General features: G+C 45.4%; 1 protein-coding gene across 1 annotated transcript in view; it reads right to left on the bottom strand.

The window, feature by feature from the left end:
* LOC147699072 (uncharacterized) overlaps nucleotides 1-16392 on the bottom strand; it is a 48160-nt gene extending 31768 nt beyond the window's left edge. Inside the window, exons 1-2 of the mRNA XM_086935649.1 lie at nucleotides 16279-16392; nucleotides 4367-4489 (exon numbers count right to left, since the gene is read on the bottom strand). Coding sequence (XP_086791775.1) covers nucleotides 4367-4489; nucleotides 16279-16336 — 181 coding nt within the window. The 5' untranslated portion in view covers nucleotides 16337-16392. The remainder of the gene's footprint in view (nucleotides 1-4366; nucleotides 4490-16278) is intronic.
* Nucleotides 16393-22298: the final 5906 nt, after the last annotated feature.

The following is a 22298-nucleotide window of genomic DNA, read 5'->3' as shown; positions in this document are numbered from 1 at the left end:
AGGACTTGCGTTAACAACCTCATTTCTGTTTAAGTAAAAGAAATAAAGAAATGACCCAAAGAATCAAACCGGTCTACCTAGAGTTATTCCTCTTCTCGTGTGCTATCACGTTGCGCTGTCTGACAGTATCTATTTTCAAAAGTTGTAACTTTTTAATTAACAAAGTTGGAGATGTAGTGTCTTGTAAATAAAAGAACCCTGGAACTCTTTTGGTTCCCAATGTACACCATAGGTCTGTGAAGTAAGCGTTAGAGAGATGAGTTGGAGACAAGCTTAGAATGTTGAGTTCTGCTTACATGCAGCAGAATAAAGAGCTTTAAAACTAATCTCCATGTGTGTCGTAGTTATTGGAGAGAACCTGGGCTGGTAGTACGTTACCGTAGCCATTCACATGCAACTGAAGAGTCCCAAGCAGATTGGACGAGCAATGGGGGTGCCTAAAACTGTGTCTGTACCACTGTCCAGCGAGTCTGAGATGTGAATGACCACTCAAATACCTGGCTCTCCAGCTTATGTAATGGAAAAGGAAGCTGCTTTACAACGAAGTTACAGTCGCCGCTCTATATCTTTCTGTAGAGAAGACATAAAATCCATGGGTAGTGTTTTTCAACGTGTCTCATTTTTGTGGAAGTCTGAATGCTTTCATGCTATGCACAAATTACTTCCAAAATTAAAGTAAATAGTTAATTGACATGTACAGAGAATCCATCTTTATTTTTATGTTTTTCAATTCTAAGTGATTAAGACAAGACCAATAGGGCATGCATGAGTCCAAGGCTGGGCACAGGGAGCAGAGTGATTGGTTCAGAAGACGCTGAAGAAAATGACCTAGACACCTGCCAGTTCAAGAATACGTTTGAGCATTACACAATATGTTATAATGCACAATGATAACCCATGATCTAGGGCTATACACCTGGTTTAAATTCCTCTCTGTGAATCACAGGATGAGTTGCAGGTGAGGCCCAACAATGAGGGAAAGTGTTTTTACCAACAGCTATAGTAAGAGGCAGAAGAGTTATAATTCAATTAGAGCATTGCTCTCAACGAGGGTATAGTTTGCTGATTTGAACAGGAAAGAAAGGAAAGGCAAATATTGGACTATTAGAGCAGGCATTCTTTACCAGCCACTATAGGCGCTCTGCTGCTCCAGTGTCTTCAATGGAGTTCCCAACATCCCAATCTTCTAATTTAAACAAAATACAATCTAGGGATTTCTTTAACTTCCTGTGGGGAACTTTTAGTATTTATTTGGATGTTTGTGGTCTTGAAACATCAGCCCAGCCTTTGAATAGACATGTCAATGGGGACCCTTTGTACAAAAGCAGAATGAAATGCCTTCAAAGAATGGATCCAGGCAAAAATGGAAATTATAAAGAAAGGACAACCTAGAGGAGAGCATCAGGAATCAAGTGAACTTGTTGCTGGAATGAGAAACCTGAAGAGTCAGGAGTTGCTTTACCTCAAGGCAAGATTTATGATGAAGGGAAATAACGGATGGTTTATAGCAATTAAATTACTTTATACGATAAAAGTTATACTGTGTTGGTTGGATCCATATTTAATGGTAACAGAGTCCAAGCACAACTTCTCAATGAGGCTGAGCATCCAGTGTAACGTAAGGCCCTTAAGTTGTATATTAATACCGGATATGGCGTAAACAGTGATGCCGCACCGTCCCAGTTTTACAATATGTGTGGTCATTTCAAACTGCCAAGATTTTTAACAAAGAACATCTGGAGAAATGTGGACAGGGCAATGGTTGAAAGTAAGAAAATATGAAAAACTCAGGTGCAGTAATTCGGAATCTTTACACTAGCCCTCTTTCTGAACAGCGCAGACCAGAATCCGATGGTAATACTACCTATGGAAAAACACATTTATAATGTTCATATTTCTGTATGCAGTAATAGTACCTCTATAAAACCACATAGTTTTAATATTGATGTTTCTGTAAGCAGTGATACTGCCTCTAGAAAACCACACAGCTATAATATTGCTACTTCCGTGTGCAGTAATACTGCCTCTAGAAAACCACACAGCTATAATATTGCTACTTCCGTGTGCAGTAATACTGCCTCTAGAAAACCAAACAGTTATAATATTGATACGTCTGTATGCAGTAATGCTGCTTCTAGAAACACAGTTATTATATTGATACTTCCATATGCAGCAATACTGCCTCTTAAAGCCAACACAGTTATATTATTGATACTTCCGTATGCAGCAATACTGCCTCTAGAAAAACACACAGTTATTATATTGATACTTCCGTATGCAATAATATTGCCTCTTAAAAACAACACAGTTATAAAATTGATACTTCCGTATGAAGAAATACTGCTTCATTAAAGCCTGTTGTGTCAAAAGCTGGAACGGCAATTTTGCCTGTAGTTCCACTTCTCCCAGGTTGGTATCCCTGTTTATAGACATTTTTGTTTAATGAAAATTTTACAGCACAAGTCTCAAGGAAACAAAGATAAGGTGCACAATATTTTGGAACACTGTATCCTTCAACGTTGAAAAAACCAAAAGCTAATACATAGGATTTTCGTCCTTCTCCTTTTACCCACTCCAGACGTCTATTGGCGTATTTTACAGGAAAAAGGGGTCTCTGAGAAAAGCACAACTGAGTTACTTTAGTATCTAGCATTAAATTAGTGCCCTACCAAACGCTGGGCGCCATGTAGTGTAGTTTCTATATTCCCAATAGGCTCTGCGCATTGGAATAATATATCCTATAGATTTGACGTAGGACTGAGGTCAACTAGGTCTCTATCGAATATACTAAACTTAATAGTGAGTGCCAGCTAGCTCAGAAATCACTAGAAACTTTCTTGAATTCACAAGAAGGGATTCGTTTCTGACAACCGCATAAACATGACAACTTTGTTTCCCAAGAATGAGAATATATCTCTCAGAGTCGCAGAAACAATAGATAAGTATTTCACTCAGTCAATCGTGCATGCTTTGTTTCTACAGAGTTGCAGAGAAATAGAGAGACAAGCGTTTTCAATAAAAGGTTTATTGAACAGTCTTCTTTCTCATGCAAGAGAAGTGAACTGCTACAATCGTTATGCAGACTGCAAAGTATAATGGGTACAGCGAGAAAAGTATTATAAAATAATACTGTAAGAGCATTGTATGGTTTCTAAGTCGTATAAAAATACATACATAAATACACAGACTAAAATACTCAACTGGTGCTTCTAAAATACGCCTACCCCAGTATACCAAACCTAAGTCTAGAACGCGGGAAGAAGTAAGTATTGTGTAGCATAGGTTTTAGTTTTCTTTGCCAAGAATCTACCAAAAGTTTCTCTAGGTTCTAATCAGCTCCATACCTTAGTTAGAATGAATGACGTCTGGTATCTCAATCTCGGGACTCGATTTCCCAACACCCCGCAAGGGGAGCCGGAAACACTGGAGCTGGATGCTCAGCAGAGCAGGGCAGCTTCCTGAATAGTGCGTCAGCTGGAGAATCGGCTTCCTTCAGCACTTACTGTAGCGAGCTGCGTCGGGCAAGTAGGTCTGCAGACTGCTCCTGAACCACCATAGTTTGCTATAGCAAGTGAATGTATATTTATACCTTGAAGGTGTTTAGGAATGCCATATTTTGACATAAAGTCGGGCATAAGAACATCATAATGAACCCCTTGGGAATAGTTGTTCATTGTAAAACTAACTGAGTTCTTAGCCGATTTTCCAAGAAATCGTTGTGATGTTTGGTACGGGTGGAAGTAGCCATGCCTGTATTTGGGTAGCATGGGCTATGCCTAAATAAGGGTTTGATTTCTATGCCTATATTAGGGCAATGTGAATTGTACCAATATAAGGGCATGAATCGGGAAAATTCACAGTTATAATATTGATACTTCCATATGCAGCAATCTTCCTCTAGAAAAACACACAGTTATTATATTGATACTTCCGTATGCAATAATAATGCCTCTAGAAAAACACACAGTTATTATATTGATACTTCCTTATGCAATAATACTGCCTCTTAAAAACAAAACAGTTATAATATTGATTCCTCCTTAATACTGCTATAGAAAAACATAGTTATAATATTGATATTTCCGTATGCAGTAATAGCCTCTAGAAAAACACAGTTGTAATACTGATACCTCCATATGCAGTAATACTGTCTCTAGAAACACACAGTAGGATTCTGACTTAGGGCCCGATTTATATTTTGACAGACAACAAGTATGTTGATAGGTCAGCTTCTACCCGGGATTTGTGGGAGAAGACTTTGATGCTAATTTGGCAAGCCAGACTGCATTTTGAGATATCTGAATGTCCTGCAGTTACTGAAAGAGAAACCCATGGCTGGTGGCCCTCAGCAGTGGTGCCTCCTTACCTTCTGGAGTGGCTGAAGCATCTGTCCTCATCTGCAGTGTGTTGGTGGATCCTGGGTTGGTGCTGCCGATGGTCGTCACCAAGGCCACGGTTGGATAAGGGCTCGTGCCACCAAGCACCACAACTGAAAGAATAAGTACAGAACATGACCACCCACCTGACTTCATAAACCTTCGAGATATTACTGGGGCAGGAGAAGTAGGCGGCATCTGTCAATCAATCAAACTTGAGTGGCCTGGATTAGTCTGAATTGTCACACGTTTAGGAGTGCACTAGTCAGAAGTTGTGTTGGTTCTGTCATTGGCAGTGCTGACAGAAGAAACGGGTGGTGCAGGCTGCAGTGGCCCCTGAGAATGGCCCTAGTACCTATTATTTTGCAAATTAAACACTGCACACCACAGACACAAATGCACCACATGTGCCAGCCAGCCGCACATGCACAAGCTGGGCATACATTTCGTCCTTGCAAGCATGGAACTCTGAGCAGTGGTTTCCCAGAATTCTCAACTGCAGTTGGGACAACTTTGGCTTGTATGCACCTCTGCCCCTGCCTGACTGCCCAAAAACAATGCTTCTTCCCTTTGCCAATAGGCCAGCGCTACATGGTGAGAAGTAGTGGCTGGTTTGAGGACCCGACAGACGTTATCCGTGACTCCGCCTCCACATGCTTGGATTAGCAATAGATGCCACAAAAGCTGCTATGTGCTATGATCATCACAAGGAGAGGGGATCACTGACAAGCTCAGTCTCTACAGCCCCATTTCCCAAATTGTCGACTGCATTATATGCAGCCACTGCAGCAGCTAAGATAAGGGCAAAGCAGCAAGGAGCAGAAAGAAACCACAGGCAGCAGGTGGGTTGTGAGGTTTCATAAAAGAAACAGTCAGACCATCATGCCTTGATTTCTAATGGTTCTTGTAAAGGTCGAGCAACATTATTTTGACCAATTCCACATCAAGCCTATGACTAAAATGTTAGACAATCCGGGCACCTCCAGCCCCAAATCATTGTAAAAAATTGCCTAATTTCCAAGATCCATGGAAGTTCACCCGACGCTAGCCAAGCTGAAGAAGGATCAGGGCTCCTAGAAAAGAAATCTATGCTTCTTTTTTGAAGGAGGTAGTCAAGGGGTTTGTTCTGATTTCTAGTGGTAAAGAGTTCGAAATTCTTGGGGCAAGGCCGGAGATGGAGCGGTTGTAGGTTTTCTTTCTTTATTTATAATTTCTGGGATTTCAAGAGTAGGGAGTCAGTGATTCTTAAGGAACGTCTAGCCCCAGATAGCTTGAGTTTTTTGGCCAAGTAGAACAGGAGTATTGGGGTGGAGGGCATTGCGTGTCAAGCATGCAATCTTCCACTGGATTCTAGCTTCATACGTGAGTCATTTTAGATGTTTTGAGTGATGTGGTTTGATCTCTTGGAACCTTTTATGAGTCTGCCAGCTGAATTCAGTGTGGCCTTTAATGGTGCCAACTTTACTTTGGGTAGGAAAGCAAGAGTGGCACTCCCGTAATATATTTGGGTGATGACTAGAGATTGTACAGCTAACTGAAAGTCCAACGAGGGCAAGAAGGGTTTGATTTTCCTTAGCATGTTAATTTGGTGATTGCCTCCCCTGATGGCTGCATTAATATGACCTTGCATATTAAGATGTTTGTCCAAAGTTATGCCTAGCGAGTGAGTAGAGTCAATAATGTGGGGAGGTGGTGTTGAGAGCTGTAAGGTGTTTGATCTAATCTTGTATATGGGCCAAGAGTTTGTGAGGATTGATCAAAAGGAATTCAGTTTTGAGGGTGTAAAGCATGAGGTGGCTGAGGGTCAGCCATTGTTGGGTTTTCAACTGTTGGGTTTGAGACTAATTGCAATTGAGCGTTGTGATATCTTCAGGTGAGGAGATTTTCAAATACAATTGTGTATCATCAGCGTACATGAGGTAATAAATGTTTGAGTTCTTTCAAATGTCTGTAAGAAGTTGAATAGCGTGGATGAGAGTGTGGAGCCTAGAGGTACTCCAGTTGTTACCGGTGTAATGTCTGATAGTGATTGGTTAATTTTGATCTACTATTGTAAAGGAATGAAGCAAACCAGTTTAAACCAGGACCCAATAACCCCATCCTATTTTCAAGGATGTCAAACAAGCTGTCAAGTTTGACTGTATCAAATGCTGAGGAAAGAACAAGAAGAATAAGTAGACAGAATGCATTCTGATCAATCAATCTCAGGGCATTATCAACTACGTGTGCGAGAGCCATTTCAGTGCTATGACCAGCTCTGAAGCCAGGCTGGTACTGATCTAAAAGTTGGAATCGTTCAATGTGGTTGCAGAGTTGCAGGTGTACACGTTTCTCCAGAGTCCGGATTTTGGAGATTGGACGAATTGGTGGGGTCAGACTGGTCAGCATTTGTTTTTTAAAAATAAGAGTAACCAGCCCTATCTTTGAGCTATCAGGGAGCATGCCCTGAGAGAGATTCTTTGATAGTCTTAGTCCATTTAGGGAGTAAGCAAGATCTAAGCTCTTTGACAAGCTTAGCAGGCAGAGGATCATTGAAATGGTCAGAGGGTTGTATAGATGTCATTGCTGTGAGTATGTTGTTTTAGTCGGGGATTTTGAAGGAAGGCTAAGTAGCCTTATTTACCAAGGTGTCTTATTGATATTGGTATATCCAGTATGAGGAGAGCTGTCCAGGAGTTGCACCAGGTGGGGACTGGGCTGGTCCAGGCTGAGCAAACGCTGAGAGGTGAGTTGAAATTCTAATTCGATCTTCCTTGTTTTATTGAGGAAATGTGCAGAGAACTCATCACCATTAGGTAGTGTCTCCTTGTCTACCGAGTGGTGCTTACAATGGCAAGTTGCTTGCTGTTTGATGATTTAAAAAGGTTTTTTTGGGTCTGTTTTTGGCATTTTCTATTTGTGATCTGAAGTATTCTGCTTTTGATTTTATTGTAGAAGCTTCTCAGTGCCCTCAATTGCTTGAGGTGAGGGGCAGAGTGAGATAATCTCCAAGATCTCTCAGCAAGCCTTAGAATGTGCCTTTCCTCATTTAAACTACCATTGCACCAGGGCTTGGAGTGTCTGCTATGTGTTCTTTTATGCTGCTTCAGACCAATCCTGTCCAATATGTCTGTCATGGATTGGGTGCAATTATCGCTAAGCTCATTGAAACTCGTCATGTTTATGGGAGGAGGTAGGATGTTGTTGCTAATTGCTGTTAGCTCAGTGGGATGAATATTTCTTAGGTCTCTAGACTATTGGCTGGGTTTAAGTAGTTGACCCTTTCTCAATAGAAACTTTTCCATGATAAGGAAGGAGATTGAGTAGTGCTCAGACCAGTCACAAGCTGTAATGGATTCAAGTTGTATCAAGTTATCCTTTTTGATGATTAGGTCGAGAGTGGAGCTTCTATGGGGTGTTGGGCCGTTGCAAGATTGGGCGAGGCGGCTGAGGTCCATAAGAAAGACCTTAAAGATGGTAAGAATTGGGTCCTATAAGCCATTTCAGTAACCCTCGTTTTTTCTCATTGACCCATTAGTTTTCTGCACATCTTTTCTTCTTCCTCGCTCTCTTTTCTTTTTCCTTGCATTGAGGTCCCAGCTCACCGCCTATGGTCCTCTATGTATTTGGAGCGTCACAGCTCTTGTCTTCTTTCAAAGTTTTTATTCCTTTCAGTCTCCAGCTTTCCTGTGGGTTCTCTTCCAATCTGTCCCTGTCTAGCTCCCTCCTGCTTACCCCACTTACACCACTAAACAGAGAGCCTTCCTACTCTTGAGAGCCATAGATGATTGATGTGTATTTAATGACATTGTTGTGAATTGATTTTGATATCCTTTGTTAAGCACCATGGAGTATTACAAATCTACACATAACAGCAGTGGCTACTCCCACTCACACCACCATTAGGGTGTCCACCTTTCCCAGACATTTGTGCATGGTTTGGAGTTGAGCAACGGATAATAGCACCTCGACAACAAAACTCGCTATTCTTTTTCAACAAATCAATTCTGTATCAGTTCACTTTACGACAATGTAATGCACTGTCTAGACAGCATTCCCATTATTTTGACATCTTTTCATTTTGTATTAGTTGCTGTTACGTTTATCATTGAAAGAGGAAAAATACCAGATTTTAATCACTTCCCTGAATGTAGAGTGCATTGCCTTCAGAGGGAGAAGTGATCTTTTCAAGATGGCTGCTGCATTCACCAAACAGTTCAAATAATTCTTGCCAAATGCTGGAAACATTATTTTAACGAGTGCAAAACAAAATGTTTGGATCAATCCAACAGAAAACGTTGAACGACAGGGTTATGCTTTTGTACTAAGGTGACAAGTACCAATAATGGTAAAATTGTTCTACATTCATTTATAAATAATGAATTTCAGAACAGCTATCCTTGCCACCATGATGCAAGGGTGCCTACATTGTAAGCAGGATTGCTATTGTGCACAATGGAAAACCTTCCTGCACAAAAACAATCTCCACGGCATTTTCCTTTTAGTGCTTCAGAATGCAGCACACATGGAAAGAGGAAATAATGAGAAATAAAGATATTTCACCTCGATACACCTCGCCTGGGGTGGCGTAGCATTTTGACATATTCACAGGTCTAGTAGCAATGGTAAATTTGTGAATGAGACAAAATCCATGGGTGGGTGCGTGGAAACTCCCACGGTCCACCCATGGAACACCTCCCTGGGGCAGAGTATTGCAAAGATTTGCGCGGCCTTGCATTTCTCTACATTTATCAGGCCACCCAGGGCCATGCTAGGTGGTCTTGCGTAGCTTGATAAATCTATGTTAAGAGTTGCATTGCTCTAGCGCTCCTTTGCGTGGCGCTATGGTGACACAACTCTTCGATAAATTTGGCCGAGTGTCTTACCCAAAGGATCCAGATCATTAGCCAGTGTCAGGCTGGACCAAAGGACTGCCACTTCCTTTTCTAAAAACTGATTTGAGTCCATCAAATGAGATTTCCAATTCTCTGCCCGGAACAGATAGTAGCTTTATTTTCCAGTTTTATATAGTGCGAACTAGAACCAAAAGGCATTTTACATAAGAACAGTTACAAATTCTTTTAAGAACTATTAGTTTTGTTACATTACAATTTGTGGAGGTTTTCAAATTGCAAGTTATAATCAGGCAAAATCTATGGGCCCGATTCACAGAATGAACTTAATACACAATCCTAAACTTCCTACTATTTTGGTATTCACAGAATGCACTTACTACTTTTGGCATTCACAGAATGAACTTACTACTTTTGGTATTCACAGAATGAACTTTACTACTTGTGGTATTCGCAGAAGTTAGGATTTTGTCTTAAGTTTGTCTTAAAACAAACTTAAGACAGACTTAAGTTAGGATTTTGTCTTAAGTCTGTCTTAAGTCTGTCTTAAGTTTGTCTTAAGACAAATTTAAGACAAAATCCTAACTTCTATGAATGCCAAAAGTAGTAAGTTCATTCTGTGAATGCCAAAAGTAGTAAGTGCATTCTGTAAATACCAAAATAGAAGTGAGTCTTAAGTTCATTCTGTGAATCGGGCCCTTAGTGTTTTGCTGCAGTTTGTGTGTGGGCTGCCAAGTCCAGACACTGTTTGAAAGTTGGGATCCACAGGTAGTCCACCCCTTCGATAGACATCAAAGTCCACCACTATGGGGCCCCTGCCAATCTTCATGAGATATTCTTATCGCCTTTAATACCATTGACGAGTCAAAGTAAAAGTCCAGTTGAGTTTTGTATCACGTTGCCATAGTTCTGGGCTTTTTATTTTATTTGCTGATAATTGTTATATAAGCCTTTTGAAAAGTATGTGTCAGAGTCCATATAGATGCAATTGTTAATCAGGTGTCCAATGGCATGAGATATATAACTCTCAAAATGGCCTTGCAGTGTCTTTGCATTCAAGTTGCTTCTGTGCATCCTTGGAGTGATCTGCCTGGAATCAACCCACCACTGAGTGTTGAGCACTGAGGATAAAATGAAGACGATGATTCCATCTCTGACACCTGCCGCTCGTGCCCCTTTGAACAGATCTAAAGTCCCAGTGGTGGAAGAGGACGTGGAATCAGAATACAGAGTACTAAATACTGTTTTACGAAAATATCATAGCAAAAAATTCTCAACAATGTAAATACATATATCTAAGTAGTGGTTAACTCTATTCAACTCCACATATATGTACATTGATATGAAATATAGGGGTAAGCGGAATGTTTCATTCTGCCTACGGAATTGGAGGAATTTGGTGACCCATCGCTACTCTTCTAATGCGGAGTTCCAGCCAAATTCCGCCAATCACTGCGTGGCAGAGTTTCTTCCCACAAGGCTCCAGAAATGCAAGTGCATGCCCGATTGGCATCCCCTAGCGTCATTTTTTATTGTGGGTGGTTGGGGCAGTCGCTAGAGGTCTCGGTCAGGTTTCTGCTTCTCGAGTAGATTTGCTGCCGCTCACGAAGATTTCTGCTTGAGCTGCAGCAACTCGATTCGCTGCGTGCTCTTATGCACTGCTAGGTGCTGTTTGCGCTGATTTTTCAGTGCTGCTCGCGGTACTGGCGCTAAAATATAGGGCGAGCAGCACAACTTGCATATTTCCAACCTTTATTGGAACTACTTGAAATCTGACAGAAAGGGACATCATATGACCTGTGAGTTTAACTCTTCACAGAAAATTATGTTTCATGAACTTAATCCAGATGATTCCACGATAATTGCCATAGCTGAAGTTCCATAATATTACAAGATTACTATAACAACGCAACACCGACAAATGTATGTCTTAGATGCTGCATATTTTCGGGTGCGAGTGCCATCTTTGAAAGTACTGGAGAGGAATACCTGCCCTGATCTGTAGTGAAGCAAGTCAGCCAGACCTCATGGAGGGCTCAAGAGGGTTTACCTCAAAGAACATTTACGTAGGGTGCATTTTAAGCACAATTTTCACATATATTTGCTAGAAGCATAGGCTCAGAAAGAATTGTCATTGGATATTCAAGTCTTTTCATGTGCCAAGCTAGTGAAACCTGATGCTCCCCAGAGGTTGACCGGATTTTTGGGGAAAATGTGCTCCTGGTGCCCCTATATGCCAAAAATGACCTCCATTGTGCCAGGGTCATGGTTTAGTCATGGCTGCCCCTTATACCAAATCTTACATTCAATATGCCTGAGCCAGAATTCTGCTAATAATGCTGTTATATGCCATGGGGATCCCTTATGTCAAAAATGACCTGTAGTATGCCGCTGACAGCATGATGTCATGGTTACCCCCCCTCATACGCCACGGTTGTCCTACCAAATAACACAAATTACCCCCAATTTGCCAGGACTCGCTTTTTTCCGTGGATGCCCTTTGTGCCAAGAATTACCTCTGATATGTCAGTACCAGCACTTTACCATGGGTGCCAATTAAGCCAGGATTTACCTTGGGTATGCTAGTCCCAATATTTGATTTCAGGTGCCTGTCATGCTGAAAATTGCCTGCGGCATGTCAGTGCCAGTATTTTGCCATAGGTGCCTCTAAAAGCCAAGAATGATCTTCAGTGCGGCCATTGGTAGACTTCTTTCTTTCTTTCTTGGTTCCATTCATTCACTCTCATTCACTCTCATTCACTCTCATTCATTTGCACTCAATTGCATTCATTGATTCTCAGCCACTTTCTTGCAGTAATGCATACTCTCTCTCACTCATTCATACTCTCGCTCATTCTTACTCTGACTCTCTCATACTTTCTAACTCCCTCACACTCACCAGCATTCACTCAACTCATAGTCTCACTCCTTCATTCTCACTCACTCTTACTTATTTTTACTCATAGTTAAGCTCACTGATTTCTCCTCATTCCCATTCTCTAATACTCCCTCATACTCAGCCTTATTCGTTTTTATGTATCCACTCTCCCTCACTTGTTATGTTAGATAAATTTATAACGCGCGCGGATACTCAGGATTGTCCCGGCGCGCGCTCGGAGGAGGCAGACAGAAACCAGAAATGCTAAAAGAGGAAGGTCTTAAGCTTTTTTTTAAAAGTTGCAGGATCTTGGATGTTCTGCAGCACTAAGGGCAAAGCATCCAGGCTAGGGAGGCTTTTCACACAAAGGAACTCCCCCCGAGCCCTTGACGTTTAAACCTAGGGGTCCGTACCAGAAGTTGAGAAGAGGACAGCAACTGTCTCATAGGTTTGTAGAAAACAATCCTCTTCTGCAAATAGGGCGGACCTGAGCCATGGAATGCCCTATGGGCAATAGCCAGACCTTTACATTGTATTTGTGATTCCACTGGGAGCCAGTGTCAGGAGTGTAAACGAGCTTGCACGCTACATTTGCTAGACAGTCCGAACAACAATCTGGCCGCTGAGTTCTGGACAACCTGAAGTTTGTTCAGGAGGTAGCCGGTTAGACCTACATAAAGGGTGTTAGCATAGTCCAAACAGGACAAAATCAAGGCACGAACAACTGTCTCTTTGGCAGGTTTCCTCAAGGCTGTCAAAGTGCAAAAGCAGGTCCTGGCCAGCTTCTTGACTTGAGTAGAAAAGGACAGGCTCTCATTGAACCAGACCCCCAGATTTTTTGCCGCATTACCCGTTGCACTAGGCAAAGGGAAGCTGGGGGGACATAACCTCTCTAAAGTTTTTCATTTGCAGTCACTCTCACTCATTCTCTCTCACTTTGACTCACTCACACTCACTGAGGTTCAAACGCGCTCACTGTCACTTACTACCTGTCACTAACTCTCACCCACTCACTTTCACTCACATAGACACACATTGTCACACATACAGAACTTATACAAACCAAAGGAGAGAGTTAGGACAGTATGTAGCCATCCTTGTCCCCATGTAATGATGATTTAAACAACTTAGACGGTTCACCATGAAGTAGCTGGTTAACACTGTAGTGTCTGGCACCAGAAGGGTTTTTAAAAGAACCCTCACACACCAACCTAGGTGGTGTCATGCTTCATCATCAGGTTCCCAGCTGAGTAGCCGAATGCTACTCAAGTGTACTGCGACACCTGATTACAGTGGAGCTGTTTTTGTGTGTTTTTGAGTGATAGTGATAAAGTGGTGTGAATTAAAAATACCTCTTGGAAACTCACTAATATATACTTTAGTTTATGCCCAGTGGCCCAGGGTATATTAAAATTACAGAGTGGATAATGTCCCAAGACTTGTGTCTTTCTTATCCCTTGGTCTACATGTTTCAGCTCTCTTCAAACCTTAAGCAGAGCTTTCTTCAGGACCTGTAGGTGAAAAGCTAAAAGAAGTAGGTGGTAACAAAAATGTTAACCACATGTTAATGCATTTTTCCATACACGCTAAGGTGTGCTTTTCATGCGTTGGTGAACTGACCGTGATTTGGGGTCCACTGTCGTGCGTGTACGTTATTCACGTTATGCTCATAGCCGTTCGGTTCCTGGGAGGGGTGAGCCCATATTTTCACACATTTGTCTTGGTGCTCACCCGCATCACAACCTACTCCGGCATCCTCAGGAACTTTTTTTATTGCACTAATAGTGAATAGCACACTATAATTAACTATTAGTTTAATTTAACAAAGGCAGTAAACAAGGAGAGAAGAGCACCATGGATCAAAGCAGCAAGCTGCTCCTGTGATCTCTGCACTGACTGCGCCACCTTTGTGGCCATGGGTCACAAAGGCAGTGCCAGGGGTCACACAGGGCGAGCAAGGGATCACAGCTTCGACCCCTGGCATCCCCTAAATGCCATCCATGTCATTTCAGTGGTGTTCAAATTACTCACTGTGGAAGTTTCCAAGGCAGAGTCAGTTTTAGCACAATTCGAACTTGTGACCTTCAGAGCACCATATCTGTCACCCACCAGCACGAGTCCCCACTATTACATTGACATGATAAAGGACCCATCAAAAGTGTCATTGACAATTCTCAATATGTAAATTAAAGGAATAAGCTGTCAGTGCATGCCGCTCCCTTGTGTTTGCTGGTATTTGTGCAGAGGTGACTGGCTGTTTGTTTATGTACCTGTGCATGTATGTTGTTTCAGTTTATGATTGTGTGGCTGGAGGTGGAGGTGTGTTGGTTTCTTACCATGCACGCTGCATTGCGTCACAGAGCACACATACCTAATGTGTACGTTGTGTGTCTGCATGGTGTTTGCGTGCACTGTGAAAAGTCTAACCTGTGTGTCAATGCTTGTATCTCATTCCTCTTTTAGATTCTTCCTTCCCTGCACCTTTATTGATACATCAGTACTCAGTTCACCCCAAAGGCTGCTTTGTCATCCCCTTTTACACTCCACCCCTTTCCTACCTCATTCCGCGCCTCTGTCTAACACCTCCATGTTCATTCTTCACGCGTCATTCAGTCTGTGCCTTTTCCTGCCTCAGTTCCTCCTGCTCACTTCCTCCATCCAAGGCACTAACTAGCTCAGTGGTTCTTAACCTGTGGTCCACGGAGCCCTGGCGGTCTGTGAAGCTTATTCAGGGTGTATGTGACTGTTTCAATAACTAAATGATATTACTAGATTAATAAAGTATATGTATATCAAAATCTGAATTGAAAATATAAAAACATCTGGAATGGTGAAAGAATATGAAATTAATAGCTACAAATTAAGCTGGTGTACTTACCTTGATTCCTGGGAGCTGGGGGTAATACTACAATCATATTCTAGTATGGACAATTGGTGGCCTCGATTGTAGCAGCACTGGTGTGCGCCGACTAAGACACAACCGGGCACATGCATCATTGTGAATTGCATCCCAAAATTGGTATGCATCATGTTTTTCGCAATTTTAGAAATCGCAATCATGTTGCGATTTCTAAAATTGCGATTGCATTTAAGAAATCGCAATTTTAGATTTCTTAAATGCAATGCATGAACATTTTCAATTTGCGAATTCGCAAATAGGGAGAGGTAAATTACCATGAAGTTGACCTTCATGGTAATTTGCGAAAACTTTCAAAAATGCACAAAAGTGAATTTTTTAAAGTTTCATTTGACACACACATATGCCCTTGGGGCATGTGTGTGTGAAAAATGCACTTAAAGTTAAATTTCAGGGGTGCAGGCCTGCACCCTTGAAATTTCATTTTCAATTTGCGATTCGCAAATTGCGAATCGCAAATTGAAAATGACTTCCCATTGATTCCTATGGGCCTCTAGGCCCATAGGAATCAATGGGAAGGAATTCCTTAATTGCAATTCGCAAATTGTGAATCCCAATTAAGGAAATTTAAGAAATCGCAAAAAATATTGCGAATTCTTAATGCATAGCCTTTTGCGATTTCTTAATTGCGATTCCTTAATTTTCGCAATTAAGAAATCTCAAACAGCAACAATGATGCATGTGGCCGAACATGTATTAGGAGCAAAAAAGTCAACGTGAAATGCTACAGTCTCCATTTTATAGAAATAAAGCTACATTTTGAAAAGCTCCAATCGTCCCATAAAATCACATTTTTATATTTCACATATTCTTTGTTTGCAAATTAAATTCAATATGTATTATTTTATAATTTGTGACTTTGCTTGACATATACTTGTTTCTGTCTTTTTGTGCATTGTTTTAAGGCTCAAATTGGAGAAATTGCTTGGGCGGTGTTGGCCGGCTTCCAGAAGGAATTCATTGGCAAAAGTTTTCAAAACCCCGCACTAGCGGATGAGTGAGTGTGGGAGAGGTTTCTACTCTGGCCCTCCCTCACCCACTCACTCCATTCCCCATCTCCTCCCTCATCTAAAGTGAATAGTAAACATGTATTCAGTCTAAATGCTATATTTGCTGCTATGGTCTTTGAAGTGCTTTCTATGCTCGTTCCCCAAATAAGGAAATTTAAAGTGGCTTAAAGAGCTCTAATCCATTGGATTACTGAAGCAATCAATCAATGTGCTTGATTGTTTCATCAGAGTTATGAAGCGCTATATAGATACAATGCAGTCTTACCAGCAGTAGCATGCAGAAGGCCCAGCAGACATGGAAGGGAGAAGTGCAGAAGGGACATCTCTCATAGCTGTCCTCCGAGGTGTGCAGTGAGAAGATGCTCTGAGCAGAATGAGGCTCAAAGAGGAAGTGATGACTTACTCATCTAGAGAACCTACACAGACCAGGTGCAGACACACGTTAAAAATAGGATCTGGCACAGCGACAAGATGGCGTCCGTCGGTTGGTGCACGGTGGACACGCTCCAGTTGTCTTTCCACCCCAGCAATGTCAAGGACACGCTTGAAGTCTTACGCCACCCTGAGCGTTATGTATTGGGAAATTTGAAGGTGTTTTTCAACCCTTCATGGTCCAAATCTGATACACTAAGCAGCTGATTTAGACTTTGGTGTCAAGGGTACTCCGTCGCAATGAGGATGAAACACCCTTGACAGCAAACCCAAGGTCCGCCTGCCCAATTTAATTTAGAGGAGGGCAGACCTTGTATGTCAATGATGGCGCCTACTCCGGCACCTACTCCTACACCATCGCCAACATACTCCTCTGACAGCCGGATAGAGTAAGGGCTGCAAGAGGCACATAACACAGTCCACCCTATTTAGAGTGGATGGCATTATGAGGGGGTTTTTTTGCTGCCTGTTATCACCAGGCAGTAAAAATGTTAAGAGATGGCCACAGGGTGGGAGGTGTGGCCAGGCAGCCGACTGTAATGGCAGCGCGCACTGAAGCTCCGCCAGGCCAACCCAAAATCCTGCTGCCTCATCGGATCACCCACTAGCTCAAAAGTTGCGGCCAACATCCCCCCGCCATGCATGAAGATGGCGGCGGTATGCGGAACAGCCTGGCAGCCTTCCAACGCTAGGTTTCCCAGAGTGAGCAATGAAGACGATGTCGCGCTCTGCCGCCATGACGCCAGCGCGGCCTGTTCGGGATCCGTAGCCCTGAATGCCTTCCCTAACATGACTGCAACTGCTCCACCGGCTACAAGACGGCCATCAGGCTCGGCGTTTCCCGATGTGAGTGGGATCCATGCCCCCGCCTCAGTGCACTTTACCTCTGCGCTTCAGTGCTGCTTCCTCGGCCTGCTTAGCCCCCGGATGCCCCACGCCGACAGGGCTGCGGGCGAGCCTGGGAGCCAGCCTTCTGGCTGGGTGGACCGTCTCCAGTAGGGGGGCCGCTGGGGACCTGCACTCACATGGCGCGGCTGCAACAACTGAGTCGGCAGCCTCCTGCAGGGTATGGGACGCCCTGTTCTCCAAGACGGTGAGGCCTGCATAATACATTGAGCCCCCACCTGCTATCAATGACCCACAAGCGGCTGAGTGCCAGTACCTAGGGTTCCCGTTGGTCCAACGCCCTTGCTCGCACTGCGTATTACTCAGTTGGCAGTGGGACAGGAGTACGGTATCCTGGCGCAATTCCAGTTCGACAAACCAGGCAGGTATTGGGCAGACACGGTGTCCACGATTACAAGGTGGGCCGGTGGTCACTGACTCGACTACTTCCCTGGGGCACACACACACACAGGAGGTGACCCAACGTTTATCCACGCCGATACCTAAGGGATGGGTCGAAAAGACCTGAAACAAAGGTTGCTGCAATTTCCTAAACTTGCAGAGCAGCCCATGAATCCTGACAGTGGCATGGCGGAGAGTGGAGTGGAGACAGCAGGCCCTAGTGATGCTCCTGCTGGATCTGGTACACTTTTGTAGGAACTGCGTGCCGGCTTCAGGGCGCTGGACAGCTGCTTCAATACCCTTGATAAAAGGTTAGACACCATGGGAGCCAAATTAGATGTCCACGATAAGCGCCTAGACAACGCTGAGGGCAAAGTTTCTGACTTGGAGGACGGGGCGGCCCAGTCCACTAAGCGCCTAGACAAAATGGAAAGGATCCTGAAAGACATAGCCATAAAAAATGAGGATTTGGAGGAGCTTCGCGGGCGGACAAGATGGCCGCGTAAGCTCGGAGCTCCGTGGACCCTCCGGCCCTCCGCAATAATCCTGCTTGAAATCCTGTTCCACGTAGGTGGATTCTGCTTGCTGGCGGGTCACTGATGCGGAGCCTGCCTCCCGCTTCCGAATCGGAGGTTCCTACGCTGAGCTACGCCGTGTGATACCCCTTGCCAAGGAAGCGCCATTGTCTCCTCGGTCTCCGCCACTCCGCAAGACTGGGATGCGTAGTGCTGGGTGGTGATCCCCACTGGCGGAATCTTCGATACTGCTGTGACTCCTACCACTAGCTTGGACTGAACATCTGTCCTACAACCTCGGCTCTGCACAACTAAGGCTCGGAACTGGGTGAGGTGGCCCCTCACCCTCATCGGACCCAACATGGCGGGCAAGGGCGACCCGGACAAGACGTCGAACAAAGGCGTTCGTGGCAAGTCCCAAGTGCAGCAGAACAGAATTGATAGATATGCTCAGCTGCGCATCTCGCCTGCACCGGGGGCCTCCACTAAAGACTTCTCCTCTTCGGGCTCGCCAGATGGGTCCGAGCCCACCCTCAGTGACATTATGGGGGCCATCTCGGGCATACGAGCCGAATTACAGAAGCAACACGAGGTTTTGACCCACAAAGTGGGCACGTTGGCAGTGGATCTCACCCTTATCAGAGCCGACCTGGGTAAAACCAACGATCGGGTGAAATCGTTGGACTTAAAAACTTCGAGCCTCACCACCGACGTCTCGGACCTGCAAACCGAGGTCCGGACTCTACGGCTCACTTCTGACCAATTCTCCAGGAGACTGGACGACTACGAAGGTCGTGCCAGGCGACAGAATGTCCGCATCATTGGCGTTCCGGAAGGGTCAGAAGAGGCATCGGCTGACCTGTTCGTTGAGGACCTGATACAGAACCATCTTACTCCCCCCGGGTTGAGCAAATTCTTCTCGGTGGAACGAGCACATCGGGTACCAGCTGGCCCGCCGAAGTCGGGCGTGGCACCTAGACCCATCATTGCCAGGTTCCTCAACTTCAGGGATCGGGACGCAATTTTACTGGCGTCCAGGAGGCATGGACCGCTACAGTACCAGAACTCTGAGGTGCACTTCTATCCTGACTTTACCAGGGCGGTACAGAGACAACGCCAGAGCTACGCGGGTGTGAAACGGCGACTGAGGGACATGGGTTTCAAGTACACGATGGCCGTGCTCTGTTTTTTGACTTTCCGGACAACGTTAGCGAATGGCTGGACACCCTACCACAGCGTAGCGACGGCCGGGAGGACAGCGAAAGGGGCGCTGCTGGTGGATCTGATCTGTTAGAATTGGCTCTACCACTAGAACATTGGCGGTTGGTGGTCCTGCAATATGTGACTATCGTCCTTTTTCCAGTGTAATAGTAATTGGATCTCCTGTCGTTCATGGTGGGCGGCGGGAGGTGTCCGCGGGGAATCCTCACTCCTTTTGGGGCTTTTTGTAGACTAGTTAATGGGGCGACAGGCACACTGCTGGTTGGGGGGGCTTTTTAGTCTGATGCAGGGGTGCAGGGTGGGGGGTGTTTTGGGACAAGTTCAAGTGTCTCTTAGTGTGATCTTGCTTTCTTTCTTTCGGCAATGGGTTGTGTATATTGTTGCATTCTTGTTTCTGCAAGGGTTTTTCGGGTCGGGCTGGGGAGGGAGTCACGATGATGGGGGGTAGGAAATTAAAAGTGATCAGTTGGAATGTCAATGGGTTGGGTGACCGAATCAAAAGGGGGATTGTGCTTCAAATGCTCAAGCGTCACATGCCTGATGTGGTTTTTCTACAGGAAACACACTTGATTGGGAACTCATGCAAAGCGCTCAATCGCAAAGGGTACAAGATGGTGGCACACTCAGGGTTCTCTTCGAGTTCTCGGGGGGCGGGCGTCCTTGTCCGGACATCCCTTCCGTTGGAGATTGACGTCACCACGATAGATGATAGAGGGCGCTACGCAGCGGTGGCTGGGCGGTGGGAGGGGCGGGCCCTCATCCTACTTTCAGTTTACGTCCCGCCTGGCCTACAGACCAGTACTTTCCAGGACCTTGGTGGCGCCATTTTAGCTCTGCCTGACGGCTTGCTGATTGTTGGGGGTGACTTCAATTCGGTCTGCTCTGGCTCCCTAGACCGACATCCGTCTAGGGACCTTCGCCACTCCCAATTGTGGTTGCCCTCGTTCCTAGAATCAATGGGCCTTGTGGATAGCTGGAGACTCCTACACCCGACGCTTCGTCAGTTCTCCTTCCTGTCCAGTGCGCATGGTAGCCTGTCCCGCATAGACTACATTCTTACCTTGGCAGCTCACGCTACGGCCGTGTCCGAAGCCCGCTTTCTGGCGCGAGGAGTCTCTGACCACTCGCCGCTACTGGTCTTCTTTGACTTCGACATCGCCCTGTCGGAGCGACCGGCAACGGTCAATCCCTGGTACTTTCGGAACCCAAAGACCCGCGCTCTTCTGGCCAAGGCTATAGACCTTTATTTCTCCGAAAACGAGGGTTCGGTTGGGTCGGCCGCGACCCTGTGGGAGGCATTCAAGGCCGTTCTAAGGGGCGAGGCATTTACCTTAATAGCGGAGGCCCGTAGGAATAGAGATGCCGACCTACTTTGTATCGAGGAAGAGATCTTAAACCTTGATGCCCAGCTGGACCCCGAACCTGCCCCAGACCTCCTCCATGCGCTCTCCCTAAAGCAACTGGAATACCGAGATCTTGCTACGAATTCTGCCCAGACCTTGGCTAGGGAACAGCAGGGCCGTATCTACGATGTAGGAGACAAGGCTGGCAAGCTGTTGGCCTGGTTGGACAGGAGGGAGTTGGCCAGTCGGGTGGTACCTGAGATCCTGGGGGCAGACGGGAACCCTGTTACTGACCCCAATGCCATTGCCGAGTCCTTCGCCGACTATTTCAGAGGTGTTTACACCTCCACTTCTGACTGCTCCGAGGCTGACTCGGCAGAACTTCTCTCGACCGTGGATCTTCCCTGTCTCTCTGAGGCGGACCGCGATGATTTGGACAGAGACATATCTGCTGATGAGATTGCCCTCGCGATCCGCTCTTTGAGATCTGGCAAGGCGCCGGGTCCCAACGGCATCCCGGCTGAGCTCTACAAGATACAACCTGATGTGGTCTCCCCGCACCTCCGTACTATGTTCCTGGAGGCGCGAGACGCCGGCATTCTTCCCCTTGACCAGAGGATGGCCACTATTGTGGTCCTCCACAAGGACGGTAAACCGAGGGATGTGTGTCGGTCATATCGGCCTATTTCCCTCCTGAACACCGAACCCAAGGTCCTCGCCAAATTGCTTGCCAACCGACTGGTTGGGGTCATTGGCGATTTGGTGCACCCGGACCAGTCGGGCTTTATTCTGCACCGCAACACTGCCCTCAATTTGAGACGACTCCACGGCGCCCTAGCCAGGGTGCACACTCTTGCGGAGCCAGCAGTGCTGGCATCCCTTGATGCCACTATGGCGTTTGACTCCATCGAGTGGAACTACCTCTGGGCAGTGTTAGCTAAGCTCGGCTTTGGCCCGGTCTTTCTTAGCTGGGTAAAACTTCTCTACGCTAGCCCAATGGCTAATGTATCCGTTAACGGCCGTCTGTCGACGTCCTTTGTCCTTCACAGAGGCACCAGGCAGGGCTGCCCCTTGTCACCTCTCCTTTTTGCTCTGGCTCTCGAGCCTCTTGCGGCCACGCTGCGATTTCACCCCGACCTCCATGGCATCACCTGGGCACCTGACTTCAAGGACCGTATCTCCCTGTACGCTGATGACATCCTCCTATACCTGACATCCCCGTACAACTCTCTTATTGTTGCCTGTGACGTTCTTAGACACTTTGGGAGATACTCTGGCCTGATTATCAACTGGGCCAAGTCCTCCCTCTACGTCTTCAAAGGGGACACACCGCGCCTCCCCAGAGGCTGTAACATTCAGGTGTCCACACAGGGCTTCAAGTACCTAGGGATCTACATCTCTGGGAACCCGAAGGTTCAATACGACCAGAACTTACTCCCCCCACTACAGCGTCTTCGACGCGACGTGGAGGGCTGGCGTAAGCTCCC

Source organism: Lissotriton vulgaris, chromosome 8 (genome assembly GCF_964263255.1).
Source record: "Lissotriton vulgaris chromosome 8, aLisVul1.2, whole genome shotgun sequence".
Classification (NCBI taxonomy): Eukaryota; Metazoa; Chordata; class Amphibia; order Caudata; family Salamandridae; genus Lissotriton; species Lissotriton vulgaris.
This window is presented reverse-complemented; position numbering and strand designations above follow the sequence as displayed.